The sequence below is a fragment of the Doryrhamphus excisus genome, linkage group LG23, assembly GCF_037039965.1.
Source record: "Doryrhamphus excisus strain RoL-2023G ecotype Guam linkage group LG23, RoL_Dexc_Guam_v1.1, whole genome shotgun sequence".
Lineage (NCBI taxonomy): Eukaryota > Metazoa > Chordata > Actinopteri > Syngnathiformes > Syngnathidae > Doryrhamphus > Doryrhamphus excisus.
The window spans coordinates 196,172-214,409 of NC_136379.1; the positions used below are offsets into that span (position 1 = coordinate 196,172).

Consider the following 18,238-nt stretch of genomic DNA (forward strand, 5'->3'; position numbering starts at 1 on the left):
AAAGGGCCAGCTTAAAGGGCCAGCCTTAAAGGGCCAGCCTTAAAGGGCCAGCTTAAAGGGCCAGCTTAAAGGGCCAGCCTTAAAGGGCAAGCCTTAAAGGGCCAGCCTTAAAGGGCCAGCCTTAGAGGGCCAGCTTAAAGGGCCAGCCTTAAAGGGCCAGCTTAAAGGGCCAGCCTTAAGGGGCCAGCTTAAAGGGCCAGTCTTAAAGAGCCAGCCTTAAAGGGCCAGTCTTAAAGGGCCAGCCTTAGAGGGCCAGCCTTAAAGGGCCAGCTTAAAGGGCCAGCCTTAAAGGGCCAGCTTAAAGGGCCAGCCTTAGATGGCCAGCCTTAAGGGGCCAGCTTAAAGGGCCAGCCTTAAAGGGCCAGCCTTAAAGGGCCAGTCTTAAAGGGCCAGCCTTAGATGGCCAGCCTTAAGGGGCCAGCTTAAAGGGCCAGCCTTAGAGGGCCAGCCTTAAAGGGCCAGCCGTAGAGGGCAAGCCTTAAAGGGCCAGCCTTAAAGGGCCAGCCTTAGAGGGCCAGCTTAAAGGGCCAGCCTTAAGGTTCCAGCTTAAAGGGCCAGCCTTAAAGGGCCAGGCTTAAAGGGCCAGCTTAAAGGGCCAGCCTTAGATGGCCAGCTTAAAGGGCCAGCTTAAAAGGCCAGCCTTAAAGGGCCAGCCTTAAAGGGCCAGCTTAAAGGGCCAGCCTTAAAGGGCCAGCTTAAAGGGCCAGCCTTAAAGGGCAAGCCTTAAAGGGCCAGCCTTAAAGGGCCAGCCTTAGATGGCCAGCTTAAAGGGCCAGCCTTAGAGGGCCAGCTTAAAGGGCCAGCCTTAAGGGGCCAGCTTAAAGGGCCAGCCTTAAAGGGCCAGTCTTAAAGGGCCAGCCTTAGAGGGCCAGCTTTACAGGGTCAGCTTAAAGGGCCAGCCTTAAAGGGCCAGCTTAAAGGGCCAGCCTTAAAGGGCCAGCTTAAAGGGCCAGCCTTAGAGGGCCAGCTTAAAGGGCCAGCCTTAAGGGGCCAGCTTAAAGGGCCAGCCTTAAAGGGCCAGCCTTAAAGGGCCAGCTTAAAGGGCCAGCCTTAAAGGGCCAGCTTAAAGGGCCAGCCTTAAAGGGCCAGCCTTAAAGGGCCAGCTTAAAGGGCCAGCTTAAAGGGCCAGCCTTAAAGGGCAAGCCTTAAAGGGCCAGCCTTAAAGGGCCAGCCTTAGAGGGCCAGCTTAAAGGGCCAGCCTTAAAGGGCCAGCTTAAAGGGCCAGCCTTAAGGGGCCAGCTTAAAGGGCCAGTCTTAAAGAGCCAGCCTTAAAGGGCCAGTCTTAAAGGGCCAGCCTTAGAGGGCCAGCCTTAAAGGGCCAGCTTAAAGGGCCAGCCTTAAAGGGCCAGCTTAAAGGGCCAGCCTTAGATGGCCAGCCTTAAGGGGCCAGCTTAAAGGGCCAGCCTTAAAGGGCCAGTCTTAAAGGGCCAGCCTTAGATGGCCAGCCTTAAGGGGCCAGCTTAAAGGGCCAGCCTTAGAGGGCCAGCCTTAAAGGGCCAGCCTTAAAGGGCAAGCCTTAAAGGGCCAACCTTAGAGGGCCAGCTTAAAGGGCCAGCCTTAGAGGGCCAGCTTAAAGGGCCAGCCTTAAGGGGCCAGCTTAAAGGGCCAGCCTTAAAGGGCCAGCCTTAAAGGGCCAGCCTTAAAGGGCCAGCTTAAAGGGCCAGCCTTAAAGGGCCAGCTTAAAGGGCCAGCCTTAAAGGGCCAGCTTAAAGGGCCGGCCTTAAAGGGCCAGCCTTAAAGGGCCAGCTTACAGGGCCAGCCTTAAAGGGCCAGCTTAAAGGGCCAGCCTTAGAGGGCCAGCCCTAAGGGGCCAGCTTAAAGGGCCAGCCTTAAAGGGCCAGCCTTAAAGGGCCAGCCTTAGAGGGCCAGCTTAAAGGGCCAGCCTTAAAGGGCCAGCTTAAAGGGCCAGCCTTAAAGGGCCAGCTTAAAGGGCCAGCCTTAAAGGGCCAGCCTTAGAGGGCCAGCCTTAAAGGGCCAGCCTTAAAGGGCCAGCCTTAAAGGGCCAGCCTTAGAGGGCCAGCTTAAAGGGCCAGCCTTAAGGGGCCAGCTTAAAGGGCCAGCCTTAAAGGGCAAGCCTTAAAGGGCCAGCCTTAAAGGGCCAGCTTAAAGGGCCAGCCTTAAAGGGCCAGCTTAAAGGGCCAGCCTTAAAGGGCCAGCCTTAAAGGGCCAGCTTAAAGGGCCGGCCTTAAAGGGCCAGCTTAAAGGGCCAGCCTTAAAGGGCCAGCCTTAAGGGGCCAGCTTAAAGGGCCAGCCTTAAAGGGCCAGCTTAAAGGGCCAGCCTTAGAGGGCCAGCCCTAAGGGGCCAGCTTAAAGGGCCAGCCTTAAAGGGCCAGCCTTAAAGGGCCAGCCTTAGAGGGCCAGCTTAAAGGGCCAGCCTTAAAGGGCCAGCTTAAAGGGCCAGCCTTAAAGGGCCAGCTTAAAGGGCCAGCCTTAGATGGCCAGCCTTAAGGGGCCAGCTTAAAGGGCCAGCCTTAAAGGGCCAGCCTTAGAGGGCCAGCCTTAAAGGGCCAGCCTTAAAGGGCCAGCCTTAAAGGGCCAGCCTTAGAGGGCCAGCTTAAAGGGCCAGCCTTAAGGGGCCAGCTAAAAGGGCCAGCCTTAAAGGGCAAGCCTTAAAGGGCCAGCCTTAGAGGGCCAGCTTAAAGGGCCAGCCTTAAGGGGCCAGCTTAAAGGGCCAGCTTAAAGGGCCAGCCTTAGAGGGCCAGCCTTAAGGGGCCAGTCTTAAAGGGCCAGCCTTAGAGGGCCAGCCTTAAAGATCCAGCTTAAAGGGCCAGCCTTAAAGGGCCAGCTTAAAGGGCCAGCCTTAAAGGGCCAGCTTAAAGGGCCAGCCTTAGAGGGCCAGCCTTAAGGGGCCAGCTCTTTAAGGCTGGCCCTCTAAGGCTGGCCCTTTAAGGCTGGCCTTCTAAGGCTGGCCCTTTAAGGCTGGCCCTCTAAGGCTGGCCTTTTAGGCTGGCTCTTAAAGCTGGCCTTTTAAGCTGGCCCTTAAAGCTGGCCCTTTAAGGCTGGCCCTCTAAGGCTGGCCCTTTAAGGCTGGCCCTTTAAGGCTGGCCCTCTAAGGCTGGCCCTCTAAGGCTGGCCCTCTAAGGCTGGCCCTTTAAGGCTGGCCTTCTAAGGCTGGCCCTTTAAGGCTGGCCCTCTAAGGCTGGCCCTTTAAGGCTGGCCCTCTAAGGCTGGCCTTTTAGGCTGGCCCTTAAAGCTGGCCTTTTAAGCTGGCCCTTAAAGCTGGCCCTTTAAGGCTGGCCCTTTAAGCTGGGCCTTTAAGGCTGGCCCTCTAAGGCTGGCCCTTTAAGCTGGGCCTTTAAGGCTGGCCCTTTAAGGCTGGCCCTCTAAGGCTGGCCTTTTAGGCTGGCCTTTTAAGCTGGCCCTTAAAGCTGGCCCTTTAAGGCTGGCCCTTTAAGCTGGGCCTTTAAGGCTGGCCCTCTAAGGCTGGCCCTTTAAGCTGGGCCTTTAAGGCTGGCCCTTTAAGGCTGGCCCTCTAAGGCTGGCCTTTTAGGCTGGCCTTTTAAGCTGGCCCTTAAAGCTGGCCCTTTAAGGCTGGCCCTTTAAGGCTGGCCCTTTAAGCTGGGCCTTTAAGGCTGGCCCTCTAAGGCTGGCCCTTTAAGGCTGGCCCTTTAAGCTGGGCCTTTAAGGCTGGCCCTCTAAGGCTGGCCCTTTAAGGCTGGCCCTCTAAGGCTGGCCCTTTCAGGCCAGAAACATGTAGCAACATGTCAGTCCACTTTACAAAATTTACCGGTAAATAATCCAACACTTATACATCCAATTCAAGATGGCCATCCTTCATAGTTGCAGTAAAAGTTCACTATTGGCATTCATCCCACTCTACTGTCTAGCAATGTGTTTAGCAGTTGAAATATGCATGTGCTGGAAATGGTGTGTTCCTAACGTCCGAGTGTACTCGGAAGATGAAAACTTGAGCTTCGTTGTCCTTCACATTGTCCCGGAACACATTGGGAGCGTTGTCTCCGTCAAAGGCAATATTAGCGACATCTGGTGGAAGAAGGAAGGCAAAGCAATCTCGCTACAACGAGTGAAAGACAGATCGCCATTACAAACAAAAATGCTTTAATTAGTTCATGTCATTAACAGTTCAATTGCTTGGTGGTCATTATATGCACAAGTTAGCGCCAAAATAACCAGTCCGTTTCAATGCGCGCTGTGACATAAGATGCTCATGACGTCAGCGGTCACGTGATGAAATGGTCACCATTTGGAAGCAGTGTGACTCAGGAAGACTTGACACACTTCGAGGCTTCGGGCTCATTTCACCATCTCTACTAAAAACAAATAGTTGATGGAAAAGCAGAAATCATGAAAATAATGCGTGTAACATCTATTCGCCTTCTTACAGTGTGCATGTTCATCGTTTCGTCGCATGCTTGAGCTTCATGGCCAATTTTTACACGGATTTACGCACCACATTTCCCAAAACGGTGGAAACTTTGGGTCTTGGGAGTTAACTCGGAGTTATGAGGGTGTTAGCGGAGCAATGCTGTCACCTAGTGGCGTTATGGCAGTACTGCAGTGATTTCAAATTGTCACTTTGTTCCAACGATTGAGGGAAGGTTGTCATGTAGCTATGATACCTATTAAGTATCCTCCCTGCTGCGTTAGGAACCTTGGGGGCTGGTCTACAATTGGGTGTGGAGGGGGTGAGGGGTTTCCTTGGGGCTACTCCTTTGCCCTCGGCATGGTTCTGGCTCGGTCACCCTTCTATTTTAACCGCACTAGATACAGGCACGGGACCCACCATAGCCCAGCTGTCCTCCACCTTGAACTACTTGACCAACCCATATATTCATACCGTATATAAACCACATAGAGGCCAGCCCTTTGGAGTGGGTCTCTTTAGTTGACTTATTTTTTATTGCATAATATACACAATGCCATTTCATCACACACATGGGTGAGGCGGGCTTGGCTGGGGTTCCAAGCAGCAATTGAAGACAAGGACAATCCTCCATGTCCAAAGCAGGGATGTCAGAGAGCGGGCGGCAGCAAAGATACGTCCAACAGTTGAGAGTCAGTGAAAGGGCTGCTGGAGTACACGACATCCTCGTCTGAGTTTGCAGCAGAGTCGTACAGCATGGGGTCCACGTCGAGATCCAAATGAGTCTCTAGGATGTCATCGCTCAGTCCTGAACCAACCACAAGAAAGACAGAGGAAGCAAAGTGCACAGTACGGGTCAAAGGTCACAACAACTAACCTTACATGAGACGTCAACACACGTTTGTCTCCATGAAGGTACAGTGCATCCGGAAAGTATTCACAGCGCTTCACTTTTTCTACATTTTGTCATGTTACATTCATGTTTTGAATATATTAAAAATAGAAAACCAAAAAAATCACATTTACATAAGTATTCACAGATCTTTCTACAGCTCAATTGGAGTCCACCTGCAGTAAATTCAGTTGATTGGACATGATTTGGAAATACAATAACTGTCTATATAAGGTCCCACAGTTGACTGTGCATGTCAGAGCACAAACGCCAAGCATGAAGTCAAAAGAACTGTCTGTAGACCTGCGAGACAGGATTGTCTTGAGGCACAAATCTGGGGAAGGATACAGAAACATTTCTGCTGCTTTGAAGGTCCCAATGAGCACAGTGGCCCCCATTATTCGACTAGTCAGGATAGAAGGAAAAATGAATGCAGCAATATATAGAGATATCCTGGATGAAAATATTGTGGGACCTTATATAGACAGTTATTATATTTTCCAAATCATGTCCAATCAACTGAATTTACTGCAGGTGGACTCCAATTACGCTGTAGAAAGATCTCAAGGATGATCAGTGGAAAAAAGATGCACCTGAGCTCAATTTTGAGCTTCATGGCAAAGGCTGTGACTACTTATGTAAATGTGATTTTTTGTTTTCTATTTTTAATAAATTCAAAAAAGTAAAAAAAACACTTTTTCACATTGTCATAATGGAGTATTTTGAGGTAAGAGATTAAATTAATACAATTTGGAATGAGGCTGTAACTTGACAAAATGTGGAAAAAGTGAAGCGCTGTGAATACTTTCCGGATGCGCTGTATGTGCCCTGGGATTGGCTGGCCACCGGTCCAGGGTGTACCCCGCCTCTCGCCCCAAATCAGGCTCCAGCATACCCCCACCCTAGTGAGGATAAGAGACATAGAAAATGAATGAATAACTAAACCATGTTGGTGTCATTCAACAGCTGTACTGTAATCTTACCTTGTCTAAGCTGTTGGGACCAAATTCTTGAGCGTCAACATCCTTCAGTATTCTGTTAAATGGATGGTCAAATTTATATCTGGCCCTAACGAGCCCTAGCCAGCCCTAAAGAGCCCTGGCCCCAACTCGCCCTAGCCAGCCCTGGCCCCAACTCGCCCTAGCCCCAACTCGCCCTAGCCAGCCCTGGCCCCAACTCGCCCTAACTCGCCCTAGCCAGCCCTAAAGAGCCCTGGCCCCAACTCGCCCTAGCCAGCCCTGGCCCCAACTCGCCCTAACTCGCCCTAGCCAGCCCTGGCCCCAACTCGCCCTAACTCGCCCTAGCCAGCCCTGGCCCCAACTCGCCCTAACTCGCCCTAGCCAGCCCTAAAGAGCCCTGGCCCCAACTCGCCCTAACCAGCCCTAAAGAGCCCTGGCCCCAACTCGCCCTAGCCAGCCCTAACTCGGCCCTAAAACCCTCCTCTAACCATGGCCCTAAAACCCTAACCCAAACATTCAAACGAGATCTATGTTGACTACTTACCCAACGGCGCAGCGCAGACTACTCATGTTTCCTTCGGTTAGCTGGTCCGTTGATACCACCATTCTCTGCCAGTCTGTCTTCTTCCTCTTTTGTTTCAACGCTCCAAGGCGTATTACTGCCCTCCACAGGTTGGGCACAAGTGTAAGAAGGCTGGGGGGGCTGGGGCGAGGGAGTGGGGGGCTGGGGTGTGGGACGGGGGAGGCTGGGCCTAAATGTAGAAGGCTGGGGGGCTCGGGGACTGGGGTGTGGAAGGCTGGGCCCAAATGAGGAAGGCAGGGGGTGAGGGAGGGGGGAGGCTGCTATTTCTACTTGCTATGTACTGCCAACTAGGGGTCACTTTAAAGTAATGCTATTCTACTCGGTAAATACCACCATCTCGTGGTCACTTTAATGGACTGCTGCTTCCAACAATGCAATCTCAATGGGCGACGTTTTTCGCCAGTAACTCCCCAACGAAAGGTCGTATAAACATAGAACCGACTTCTGCCTACACAAATTCAGCTGCAAGCTTTCCGTTGAGACCCCCAAGCCAAACAAACTTGGGTGCCCTCATTCCATCCCAAGACCTGCAAAACATCCTTACCGCCAAAGGACAAAACCCCTGAGACTCCAGCGCTACCCCCTGGGTCAGCACCCAGCGCAAACGCACGAGGAAAGAGAAAAACCTTGACCAAGGTCAGCCACCGGGAGAGGAATCCGGCGATTACGGTGACCAGCTGTCCCTGCTCTTGGATCTGATGGCGCGAGGGGAATCGGTTCCCCCCACTCCCCCACCAACCCGGGCCACAGAGGCCCTTCGGCGTTGGGAGTCAGAATTCGCTTTCTGTTGAGAACCCTAAGAAATTGAAAAATAGAATCCAGGAATATGAACCTGTAAAACCTGTAAAACCTCATCCCAAGACCTGCAAAACATGCAACCTTCGGCGTTGGGAGTCAGAATTCGCTTTCCGTTGAGAACCCTAAGAAAGTGAAACCTGTGAAACCTGTGAAACCTGTAAAACCTGTAAAACCTGTAAAACCTGTAAAACCTGTAAAACCTGTAAAACCTGTAAAACCTGTAAAACCTGTAAAACCTGTAAAACCTGTAAAACCTGTAAAACCTGTAAAACCTGTAAAACCTTATCCCAAGACCTGCAAAACATCCTTACCGCCGAAGGACAAAACCCCTGAGACTCCAGCGCTACCGCACGAGTAAAGAGAAAAACCTCGACCAAGGTCAGCCACCGGGAGAGGAATCCGACGATTACGGTGACCAGCTGTCCCTGCTCTTGGATCTGATGGCGCGAGGGGAATCGGTTCCCCCCACTCCCCCACCAACCCAGGCCACAGAGGCCCTTCGGCGTTGGGAGTCAGAATTCGCTTTCCGTTGAGAACCCTAAGGAATTGAAAAATAGAATCCAGGAATATGAACCCTGTGAACCCTGTGAACCCTGTGAACCCTGTGAACCCTGTAAAACCTGTAAATCCTCATCCCAAGACCTGCAAAACATCCTTACCGCCGAAGGACAAAACCCCTGAGACTCCAGCGCTACCGCACGAGGAAAGAGAAAAACCTCGACCAAGGTCAGCCACCGGGAGAGGAATCCGACGATTACGGTGACCAGCTGTCCCTGCTCTTGGATCTGATGGCGCGAGGGGAATCGGTTCCCCCCACTCCCCCACCAACCCAGGCCACAGAGGCCCTTCGGCATTGGGAGTCAGAATTCGCTTTCCGTTGAGAACCCTAGAGAAATTGAAAAATAGAATCCAGGAATATGAACCTGAATATGAACCGACATTGCTTCAAACAATATTATGTGTGTTAGCCTGTTAAACTATTCAATCTGCAACATTTTACACACACACTGAATGTTGAACCTGAATTTGCCAACAAATAGTTTAACGTCTGTCACCCCCTTGTGACAGCTCTTAGTTTTCCTCAGTTCCTCGTTCATGCCCTTGTTTTGTATTTCCTTCCTGTGTTGCTCTGCTGTGTTTTCAGTTGATGTCCATTATCTCCCGCACCTGTTTCTCATTATTTGTGATGCCTATTTGGTTCAGGTGCGCGCTCCTTTCTTTGTTGGGTCATTGATGTTGTTTTCTCTGTTGAACATGCTAGTGCGTTGGTCTGCTGCATAGTATCAACAATAAATGCCTTTTTACCTGCTATTGGGTCCTCATCTCTGCATCCTGGGGTCGTGCCGTAAAGCTCCCAAGCCGGAACGTGACAACCTCTCTGTGCTAACCACAAAAAAGAAAAATAATTATCTAACCAGATCATTTAACTTTGAGACAGACAACATGTGGTGCTAAAGTTAGCTTTCTGCTTGTTTAAAGCATCGGCAGCTTACCGGAGCAAAGGTAGCTTAACACACAGCCAGTGCAATCCTAGCCTCAAGAGGCTGACACTGCACTTCCTGCAAGCCCTCCAAAATGCACGCCAGGTCCTCAACAACCAACCCCGCTGCAAATTAAAACAACCATGGCTGCGGTCACATGATGCACCGTCACCGGTACACGCCCAGTAATTTTATGCCTACCTTTCACATACGCTGCTGATGGCACGACAGACCAGAGCCCGCCACCGGAGCGCGCCAACACAGCCTCGACAGGTGAACAGCAAGGAACAATGAGCGCCCCGGTGACGCCAAGACCCATCAATAACCCTGGCACCGCCTCGCAATCGAGCCCCAACAGCTGATGCCAATTCAGGTGGAAGCGCAACAACGCTCAACCTACCAAAAATGCTGCACATGTAATTCATGTGGCAGCAAGAATATCTGTATTCATTAGTGCAGTTCATTAGTGGAGTGGAGTATTTTGAGGTAAGAGATTAAATTAATACAATTTGGAATGAGGCTGTAACTTGACAAAATGTGGAAAAAGTGAAGCGCTGTGAATACTTTCCGGATGCACTGTATGTGCCCTGGGATTGGCTGGCCACCGGTCCAGGGTGTACCCCGCCTCTCGCCCCAAATCAGGCTCCAGCATACCCCAACCCTAGTGAGGATAAGACATAGAAAAGAGTTTCTACCGGAGTGTCCACCAAACTTGACCTAAGAACCCAATGTAGCATGAAAACCAAATAAGACCTGAGACTAGTGTGCTTGGATATACGCAGCGCTCACTTTTGCATCACATCTGCCTCCCGTTTCTGCTGCTCAGTCGAGCGGTCGGAGTCTTTGGAAGTGAATTTAGCCTCATGATCACCACGAGGACATTTGCTCGGAATCAGCATCTGCAACAATTGCATGTGAAGTCTGGTGCGAGTTAAGACTAGAATGAGAGATCGCCTACCTTGAGTTCAGCTCGAAGAAGAATCTGACTCTCTGGGGAGGCGCCATCCAGATGGAACCACTGATCCAGGACCAGTTCTGGTTCCGAGAGCAGCTCTCTGATTGGGACGACTAAGGAACCCATGGGCAACGTCCAGCTGTGAGAGAGCTGGAGAAACAAAGTGTAAAGGTAGTAATACAAGTCAAGTTTGTTGATATCACATGGTGGAAATACTAAAAATAATATTGTTAACTTACCTTGACAACAACATTCTCTTCTCTAGGGTCATGAACCAGGAAGCAGAACGCCTCATTCCACTGAGGTGATGTCGTGCGATCACACACCTACAGCAAAGATGGACGTGTTAGTCCCGGATGCCAATACCCTGGTTATTATTTGGCTAGTTGCCACGCTTAGTAGTCTCACAGTAGTTTTGTGGGATGTTTTTCCAAGAAGCATATCCGCTCCCACTTTTGGCTCTTTTCCACTCTTTTCCACCTGTTGACACGCCACATGGGTCATAATAAAACACAGATCATGCCTCCTCAGTACCTCCTCGACTCACTTACTGGTAAACCATCTGCTTGTTCGATGAAGACAAACAAAAGTCCCACAGATGGAACGGCTTTGTTCTGGTAGGACTGCCTGGAGTAGAACTTGAGAATCTGAAGAGAATGGTTCGATATTAGTATTTTTTATAGTTGAATGAAGCATTAGTACGCTTTTTCTTCTTCTGGAAGCACCCCCCTTATCCAGTTGGTCTGCCTCCGAGGCTGTTGGAAGCCATTCCAGGATCAGGTGAACGCGACCTGACTTGACATCACTGAGCGTGTACTGATACACTGATACATAAAACACACACAATCCTTTGAATGCTTGAACAATTCAATGACAATAATATAAGCCGTTTCCATACCTGATCCGTGTACTGAGAATCAATTATGTCCTTCAGTTTGACCTTCAGCCTGCATGTTGAGAAACATGACAATTATTTCAACCACTTGATAATGGAATGGATTTCTTTTCTCTAATTCATGTTTATTTTTATTTATTTACACTGCAATATTTGATATTTATACATATATATTTAATATCATTTGCGTTCTACATGAATGTTCTAAATGATTCCAACCATATCAAATTCTACAACCTGTCTTTAATATACTGTAAGTGTGTGACATAATTTTTCTTGTGAATCGGACAATAAAGTGTAGATAAAGGAGGATGGCGGTGCTCTTCTCAATACTGGCATCGCTGCGCTGGAGGTAGTAAGCAGTATTATCAAGCAGTTGCAGTATGTGACAGTATCGATAATAACAACACTACTAATGTGTACTGGAAGCAGTACCTTCCCATAAAGTCATCCTTCATGTCCATGTCTTTATCAAACACCTCCAGATGTAACCTGATGGAGCAACAAAACTCATCATTTATCATCTGGTACATGTATTCATAATGTGACGAGTTGCTACTTTACTGTGGCCAGCAAGCTTTCTACAAATGGATTAAGGATTAAATATTCTAAAACAAAAGATGCAGATTGGGCATTGATACTTTTATGTTGAAAGAACTCAATTGTACATCAATAACTCCTGTAACCACAAATCTCACTCTCTCAATTTCTGCGGCAGTTTTTCCTTGTGTATGGAAGGCATCAGCTGTCATTCAATATATAAGAACGTAGATCCTTGTCCGTTTCCAATTTCAAACCAATCTTCGACTTGAAAAAAGGTTTTGACACTGTAAAGCATAGAATAACCTAAACCATGTTGGTGTCATTCAACAGCTGTACTGTAATCTTACCTTGTCTAAGCTGTTGGGACCAAATTCTTGAGCGTCAACATCCTTCAGTATTCTGTTAAATGGATGGAGAATGCTGCACATGTAATTCATGTGGCAGCCAGAATATCTGTATTCATTAGTGCAGTCCAAAAAAGGAAAAGCAAGGCGATGGGGGCAGAAGGCATACCATGGAGCAGTCCAGAGACAAAAGAACTCCCAAAATCAGCTGGAGGAGGTCGCGGTCCACTGGGCAGTACACTGAAAAAAAATTTGGAGTGCCATTTACTTGAGCAAAGCTAGGTAACAATTTGCACGCACAATTCCCAAGCAACTTTTCCTTGGGAAATACTCTGGTCAAATTTACTTTTTTTGAATGAAAAAGGTACTCTTTGCTAGTAAATTTGACCCCAAACTACCTTTGAATCTACTTCAAAATCCATATAAATGTACTCGCTTTTCAGGATTGTTTAACTAGTTTTCCCTGACTTTATTTGGAGCAAATTATAAGTAATATTTACATGATTTAAGCTACCACCTACACCACTTTTCTAATATGATTGTGTAGTATTTTTTTTAAGATGGCCTTCTTTGAATGAAATGATCTTAACACATCTTCTACAAAACATTATTTCAAACCAGAACAGCTTCACTGCATTTGTACTAAAGCTGTATTTACTTCCAGATGGCGGTGCACAAAAACACAACACAGCCACAGGTTGAGGCACCTGTGAAATTAATTCAACATTTCATAACTAAACCAAAGACCTGGGATTTATTCCCTTAATTGGGAATCGTATTATTAGAATGATTATTTTTGACTTCCACTTTCCTCATGCAGGTATGGACTTCCCACACTAGTGTGCCAGTCGCCTCCTTCTGGACGTTTGGTGTCTACTATACACTCAGTTGGAGTCCACCTGCAGTAAATTCAGTTGATTGGACATGATTTGGAAATATAATAACTGTCTATATAAGGTCCCACAGTTGACTGCATGTCAGAGCACAAACGCCAAGCATGAAGTCAAAAGAACTGTCTGTAGACCAGCGAGACAGGATTGTCTTGAGGCACAAATCTGGGGAAGGATACAGAAACACTTCAGCTGCTTTGAAGGTCCCAATGAGCACAGTGGCCTCCATCCCTACAGTGAAGCATGGTGGTGGCAGCATCATGCAGCAGCAGCAGGAACTGGCAGACTAGTCAGGATAGAAGGAAAAATGAATGCAACAATATATAGAGATATCCTGGATGAAAATATTGCTGCATTCATTTTTCCTTCTATCCTGGCTAGTCGAATAATGGGGGCCACTGTGCTCATTGGGACCTTCAAAGCAGCAGAAATGTTTCTGTATCCTTCCCCAGATTTGTGCCTCAAGACAATCCTGTCTCGCAGGTCTACAGACAGTTCTTTTGACTTCATGCTTGGCGTTTGTGCTCTGACATGCACAGTCAACTGTGGGACCTTATATAGACAGTTATTATCTCAAGGATGATCAGTGGAAAAAAGATGCACCTGAGCTCAATTTTGAGCTTCATGGCAAAGGCTGTGAATACTTATGTAAATGTGATTTTTTTGTTTTCTATTTTTAATAAATTCAAAAAAGTAAAAAAAAAAACTTTTTCACATTGTCATAATGGAGTATTTTGTGTAGAATTTTGAGGTAAGAGATTAAATTAATACAATTGGGAATGAGGCTGTAACTTGACAAAATGTGGAAAAAGTGAAGCGCTGTGAATACTTTCCGGATGTACTGTATGTGCCCTGGGATTGGCTGGCCACCGGTCCAGGGTGTACCCCGCCTCTCGCCCCAAATCAGGCTCCAGCATACCCCCACCCTAGTGAGGATAAGAGACATAGAAAATGAATGAATAACTAAACCATGTTGGTGTCATTCAACAGCTGTACTGTAATCTTACCTTGTCTAAGCTGTTGGGACCAAATTCTTGAGCGTCAACATCCTTCAGTATTCTGTTAAATGGATGGAGAATGCTGCACATGTAATTCATGTGGCAGCCAGAATATCTGTATTCATTAGTGCAGTCCAAAAAAGGAAAAGCAAGGCGATAGGGGCAGAAGGCATACCATGGAGCAGTCCAGAGACAAAAGAACTCCCAAAAACAGCTGGAGGAGGTCGCGGTCCACTGAAAAAAAATTTGGAGTGCCATTTACTTGAGAAAAGCTAGGTAACAATTTGCACGCACAATTCCCAAGCAACTTTTCCTTGGGAAATACTCTGGTCAAATTTACTTTTTTTGAATGAAAGAGGTACTCTTTGCTAGTAAATTTGACCCCAAACTACCTTTGAATCTACTTCAAAATCCATATAAATGTACTCGCTTTTCAGGATTGTTTAACTAGTTTTCCCTGACTTTATTTGGAGCAAATTATAAGTAATATTTACATGATTTAAGCTACCACCTACACCACTTTTCTAATATGATTGTGTAGTATTTTTTTAAGATGGCCTTCTTTGAATGAAATGATCTTAACACATCTTCTACAAAACATTATTTCAAACCAGAACAGCTTCACTGCATTTGTAGTAAAGCTGTATTTACTTCCAGATGACTGTGCACAAAAACACAACACAGCCACAGGTTGAGGCACCTGTGAAATGAATTCAACATTTCATAACTAAACCAAAGACCTGGGATTTATTCCCTTAATTGGGAATCGTATTATTAGAATGATTATTTTTTGACTTCCACTTTCCTCATGCAGGTATGGACTTCCCACACTAGTGTGCCAGTCGCCTCCTTCTGGACGTTTGGTGTCTACTATACACTCAATTGGAGTCCACCTGCAGTAAATTCAGTTGACTGGACATGATTTGGAAATACAATAACTGTCTATATAAGGTCCCACAGTTGACTGTGCATGTCAGAGCACAAACGCCAAGCATGAAGTCAAAAGAACTGTCTGTAGACCTGCGAGACAGGATTGTCTTGAGGCACAAATCTGGGGAAGGATACAGAAACATTTCTGCTGCTTTGAAGGTCCCAATGAGCACAGTGGCCCCCATTATTCGACCAGCCAGGATAGAAGGAAAAATGAATGCAGCAATTTTTCATCCAGGATATCTCTATATATTGTTGCATTCATTTTTCCTTCTATCCTGACTAGTCTGCCAGTTCCTGCTGCTGAAAAACATCCCCACAGCATGATGCTGCCACCACCATGCTTCACTGTAGGGATGGAGGCCACTGTGCTCATTGGGACCTTCAAAGCAGCAGAAATGTTTCTGTATCCTTCCCCAGATTTGTGCCTCAAGACAATCCTGTCTCGCAGGTCTACAGACAGTTCTTTTGACTTCATGCTTGGCGTTTGTGCTCTGACATGCACAGTCAACTGTGGGACCTTATATAGACAGTTATTATCTCAAGGATGATCAGTGGAAAAAAGATGCACCTGAGCTCAATTTTGAGCTTCATGGCAAAGGCTGTGAATACTTATGTAAATGTGATTTTTTTGTTTTCTATTTTTAATAAATTCAAAAAAGTAAAAAAAAAACTTTTTCACATTGTCATAATGGAGTATTTTGTGTAGAATTTTGAGGTAAGAGATTAAATTAATACAATTGGGAATGAGGCTGTAACTTGACAAAATGTGGAAAAAGTGAAGCGCTGTGAATACTTTCCGGATGCACTGTATGTGCCCTGGGATTGGCTGGCCACCGGTCCAGGGTGTACCCCGCCTCTCGCCCCAAATCAGGCTCCAGCATACCCCCACCCTAGTGAGGATAAGAGACATAGAAAATGAATGAATAACTAAACCATGTTGGTGTCATTCAACAGCTGTACTGTAATCTTACCTTGTCTAAGCTGTTGGGACCAAATTCTTGAGCGTCAACATCCTTCAGCATTCTGTTAAATGGATGGAGAAATCATTTCAATTATGGCAACTACAAAATCTAAAATCATCACAATGGTTAGTAGTCCAAACGACAAAGCTGCTTGACAATATTTGTTGGGTTTTTTTTTGTTTTTTTTTTTTTAAACAAAACACTCAAAATCAACTTAGTTCTTAACCCTAAGATGCATGAGTGACTGGACCCTACACTCTTCCATAAGAGTCCATATTTCTTGAAATGTATAAAAGCTAAGTTAAAAATTTGAATGGTATTATATTGAAAACATGTTTTTTTCGGAATAACTGGAATATGAAATGATAAAAAAAAAATTCATTATGAAGATATTTCAAGAAAACAACCTGACTGGGTCATTTTTGACCCACTTATGCATCTATGGGTTAATACACATTTTTCATCTGTGTCTTGAAACCTAACCTAAACAAAACTCTTTTTTCCTCACAACGGGATATCGTTGAGGAACTCCATTATCCAACTCTTTAAATCAATAAAACTTAAAAGGCTAAACTGCCATTTCCAGATTCAAATAACCATATACATATTGTAATGTTACCTTCTGTAGGGGTTGGCCACCTTGACCCCGGCGGCGGCCTCTCTGTGGCGCGTCCTTCACCCCAGGTGTCTAGAGATGGTGTATGTGTATAGGTGAAATTAAAGTTCCAAAATTCACTTCCATGGAATACTTGTCACAAACAAAAACTCCCGCTCCCCGATGGTATCCACAAGACTCAGGTCGCTAGCATACTTCAACAAATGTTTGCGCTACACGCGGTTCCCATGGCTTAGAGGACACTGCTGCTGCCAAAATAATCACATAACATATATAAAAGGGACGAATCCTTACACATTTAATAAACATAAAAATCTCCTGTTCTGCAACCGAAAACAGCTCGCAGTTGATAGCGAGCTAGCTCGCTAGCTAGCTAGCTGGCTGGCAGGCTAAAGGTAAGCTAATGCTAACGTCGCGTATGTCACATTATGACACTGACGTAAACATTGAACAGGAACAGGAAAGGTGACAGAAAACAAGTCAGATAAGCATATGACCTACCCATATGGCTCCACATCGATGAATTTCCTTGTTAAACGACTGTCCACGTCGTCTTCCGTCGTCTTCCATTGTCTTCCCGTGAAAACATGGCGCCCTCGAACTTCGCCTTGGGAAGTCTGAGCTCAAACGATCCTCTGACGCATGCGCAGAATGGCATGGCACAAGGTGGCCATGTTCACTGTGAGTAGCTGCTGCAATCAATTACAGGTGTGACCGGTGGACCAGCCTCCTGCCATAGAAGGGAGTTCTGTAAAACAAAAAAAGGAGGGAAAGCGCAGTCAATATGCTTTCAAACTATATATAATTCAGCCTGCTGTCTGCTTTAGTTTTTTGAATATGAGCCTCTGAAGTTGAAGGCCGTGTGCTACTTAAGCTAGCTCAATGTATGCCGTTTAAAGGTCACTTAAAGCCATTTAACAATTATAATGTTTTAATAGCGTGTACAAAGAGTACAGAGAGTTTGCGTACTTACTACTCACACTTGTTCAATTTTCTTCAAAGTGCGTAAGAAGCAGGTTGCCCTCAGGCCGTCCCTCTTTTATTTGAAACCGCTCTATAGCGTGCCGGGCGGGGCTTCCGGCCGTCCGTGCTTCATCTGAATGTTGCGACCATCGTTTCCGGAAAGTGCGTCATGGCCCTTTAAGAAAAATGGCATTGTGGGAAGTCTGTGTGCTGTAGTTCTGCGTTTTTGGCACTAGGTGTCTCTGTTCTGCTTGTACACAGTGTGAACGCACTTAAGTGCAAGTATGCAAGTGTATGTTAAAAGTTGGCTTCTGCATGCATGTGCTTCTACCATATAAGACCATTCACTCGGGAAAGAGACGCCCACAGGAGGACTGAGGCTTCCAAAAGAAGACTTTGACTTTGTACCGCCCATAAGCGAGATAGGTCAGAGTCATCCAAGCTCTCGTCCACCTGTTATTTTTGGAGAAAAGGTCTCTGATTTGCTGTGCTAACCCACTGTTCTTTTAAGGAGAAGGACCTTTGGTCAAGCAACTTTTTCCTACGGAGCGACAAATTCTTGGAACTCCACACCAAGTGCCTGATCTACCCACTATTGCTTCATTTTCCAAGCATCTTCAACTTTGGAAAATCAAACCCGTTGCCACTGATTGTGATCATTTTTAACTTGTCCACTGCTGCTGATTTGTTGTGTGTTATTATCTATTGTATGTTATAATGTTGCATTTTTACATAGTTGGGTAGCCACAAATTATAACTGCTAATTCATTATTGTAGTATGTCATAAGTCTGTAATTCTGTCATCACTTATCTTTTATTCTTAGGCAGGAGAGCAACGTGCAATTCAACAAGCACTTTATATTTCTGTTCTATACACTCTAAAAAAAAATATAGTGGCTCAGCTTAATTCAATGAAGGTAACAATTTGCGTCAATCTTTTTAAGAAATTCCAACTAAAACCTTTCAGTAAATCCAACAAGTCTTTTAATGTTATTAACTAAGTTATTTAAGGACAACCGACATGATTTACTTCATCCTGCAAACAGTTAATTAAGGTGAACCAACTTCATTTTAATAAAATGGTTCAAGTTCAATTCAGGTG

The 18,238-nt window shown here is 46.3% G+C and overlaps 1 protein-coding gene and 3 long non-coding RNA genes across 5 annotated transcripts; all 4 read right to left on the reverse strand.

Moving 5' to 3' along the window:
* Positions 1-4,042: 4,042 nt before the first annotated feature.
* Positions 4,043-5,902, reverse strand: LOC144894897 (uncharacterized). Its single transcript, XR_013625435.1, has 2 exons — positions 5,202-5,902; positions 4,043-5,132 (listed from the first exon to the last, which is right to left on the reverse strand). It is a non-coding gene; the product is annotated as an uncharacterized LOC144894897 (long non-coding RNA).
* Positions 5,903-9,290: 3,388 nt separating this feature from the next.
* Positions 9,291-10,941, reverse strand: LOC144894900 (extended synaptotagmin-1-like). Of its 2 annotated transcripts, XM_078788488.1 has the most exons (8): positions 10,891-10,941; positions 10,544-10,816; positions 10,401-10,472; positions 10,232-10,318; positions 9,996-10,142; positions 9,827-9,936; positions 9,602-9,698; positions 9,291-9,433 (listed from the first exon to the last, which is right to left on the reverse strand). In XM_078788488.1, the coding sequence occupies exons 3-8, from the start codon at positions 10,431-10,433 to the stop codon at positions 9,407-9,409; spliced, it is 501 nt and encodes a 166-aa protein (XP_078644614.1). In that variant the 5' UTR covers positions 10,434-10,472; positions 10,544-10,816; positions 10,891-10,941; the 3' UTR covers positions 9,291-9,406. The 2 variants fall into 2 exon arrangements, with proteins under 2 accessions (XP_078644614.1, XP_078644615.1); XM_078788489.1 differs by lacking the exon at positions 9,291-9,433 and having other exon boundaries at positions 9,604-9,698; positions 9,791-9,936.
* A 391-nt stretch (positions 10,942-11,332) lies between these two features.
* On the reverse strand, positions 11,333-12,283 carry LOC144894884 (uncharacterized). The gene is made up of 3 exons (XR_013625415.1): positions 11,944-12,283; positions 11,778-11,829; positions 11,333-11,379 (listed from the first exon to the last, which is right to left on the reverse strand). It is a non-coding gene; the product is annotated as an uncharacterized LOC144894884 (long non-coding RNA).
* Positions 12,284-15,947: 3,664 nt separating this feature from the next.
* On the reverse strand, positions 15,948-17,283 carry LOC144894881 (uncharacterized). The gene is made up of 3 exons (XR_013625411.1): positions 17,147-17,283; positions 16,675-16,921; positions 15,948-16,245 (listed from the first exon to the last, which is right to left on the reverse strand). It is a non-coding gene; the product is annotated as an uncharacterized LOC144894881 (long non-coding RNA).
* Between the last annotated feature and the right edge of the window lie 955 nt (positions 17,284-18,238).

Coding starts and splice junctions, on each gene's coding strand:
- LOC144894900 (XM_078788488.1), bottom strand. CDS start 10,433: ATGCTTCTTGGAAAAACATCCCACAAAACTACT. Junction 10,143..10,231: donor AAGAGAATGTTGTTGTCAAG/GTAAGTTAACAA, acceptor TTGTTTCTCCAG/CTCTCTCACAGCTGGACGTT. Junction 9,434..9,601: donor ACATACAGTGCATCCGGAAA/GTATTCACAGCG, acceptor CATTTTTGGTAG/GTTGAGCGTTGTTGCGCTTC.